Raw genomic sequence first — 1,597 nt, 5'->3', positions numbered from 1 at the left:
TTCTGTGGGTACCACAACCACATTTTCTCTGGTCCTAAGCATCCAAAGTCTGTGTTTAAGCAGAGCTTGTGTCGGTGACCTCAGACACTGGTTTAACAGAAACCAACAGTCATATTGTATGCACTACATAAGAGGGGGAGCAATACAACTAGAAGGGAGAATAAGGTTATGTTAGGTAGGCCAGCATAGGACTGGGGGATGTCTGTTAACGCGTGCGCAGAGGGCCAAGCCAGGGGAACAAAAGAGTGGAGCACCGCACATTTTCAGGGTTCCTGCTGGTAGGCAGGGGTGGGCGTGAACTTGAATTGGCTCACCTAGCCAGGTAAATTTAATTCAGCCAATGGGGTCAATGAGGGGTCTTGCACCACGCCTCCCTGTGGAATCCTTGAAAAGGCAGAAGCCAGGAGAGGGAAGGGAGAGAACTTAGGTGCAGAGAGCTTTGGGCAGAACTTTGGGACGCTTTGCATGAAGCCAAGCAGCTGCCAACCAGGTCACATGTCTGGAAGGAGCCCCTTGGGTGCCGTGTAAACCTGAAAGTTCCTCTAACCCTCATAAAACTCACTTCGATCACGAACCAGGCTTCGGCGTGAATTCTTTCTCGCTGGTATAAATCTGGAGGTATTAATCTAGCTCCAGAGAGATCTAACAGTTATTTTCATAAAGACACCTTGTAAATTGATCACAACCAGGAAAACTATTAACATGTTAATAAAGATTTTATAAACAATATCATAAAAAATGTTACAGAAAAAGATGATGTAATTAAAATGAAAACACGATGTAGGAAGTTCTATGGAGACCAGGATGATGGATAAAAGAGAACAATTCCTGATAATAATATCAAATATGATTAAACAAAATACAGAATACACAGAAAATAAATTAATGGAGATGAGCAACCAAAATAAAATACAAATTCAGAAAGTGGGTAACTATAAGCCATTGGCACCAAGGGAATCCCGAATCACAGTGACACCCTAGGACAGAGTAGCACTGCTCCTTATGGTTTCAGACCCTGTTAACCTTTTGGGGGAGCAAACAGCCCCATCTTTCTCCCTTGGAGGAACCAGTGATTTCAAACTACTTACCTTGCACCTTTCATCCCAATGTAAAATAGACAAAAAAGATAACAAAAGGAAAAACTGTCCCAGGGGAGGCTAGGAGAAAGAGAGAAAGCCCTAATTCCAACAGGACATCCTCCCTGTCCTCCATCTGTGCCTGTCTAGGACTGGTGTCTGTGAGCAATGGGTCCTGCGCGCCCCCTGCTGCCCAGTGTCTTCCCTACAGGGGAGATTTGTGTCTGGGCTTACACTGATATCCCCGCACAGTAATACAGGGCCGTATCCTCAGCAGTCACGGAGCTCAGCTGCAGGGAGAACTGATTCTTCGATGTGTCTCTATTGATGGAGAGTCGGCTTTGGAAGGACAGGTTATAATCTGTATCACCATCATACCTTATGCAGCCCATCCACTGCAGCCCCTTCCCTGAGGGCTGGTGGATCCAGCTCCAGCAGTAACCACTGGTGATGGAGTAACCAGAGACAGTGCAGGTGAGGGACAGCTTCTGGGAGGGCTTCACCAGTCCTGGACCTGCCTC

The 1,597-nt window shown here is 46.5% G+C and overlaps 1 gene segment (V, D, J or C); it reads right to left on the bottom strand.

Moving 5' to 3' along the window:
* Window positions 1-1,306: 1,306 nt before the first annotated feature.
* The window catches only part of LOC101646558, a 10,764-nt gene continuing 10,473 nt past the window's right edge, over window positions 1,307-1,597 (bottom strand). Inside the window, 1 exon segment of the V gene segment in view lies at window positions 1,307-1,590. Within this exon segment, the coding sequence occupies window positions 1,307-1,590 (284 nt within the window).

The sequence above is a fragment of the Echinops telfairi genome, unplaced genomic scaffold, assembly GCF_000313985.2.
Source record: "Echinops telfairi isolate 266 unplaced genomic scaffold, ASM31398v2 ScPeMD7_6631;HRSCAF=7566, whole genome shotgun sequence".
NCBI lineage: Eukaryota > Metazoa > Chordata > Mammalia > Afrosoricida > Tenrecidae > Echinops > Echinops telfairi.
Note: the sequence above shows the minus strand (reverse complement) of the source record. Positions and strands in the feature narration are given on the sequence as shown.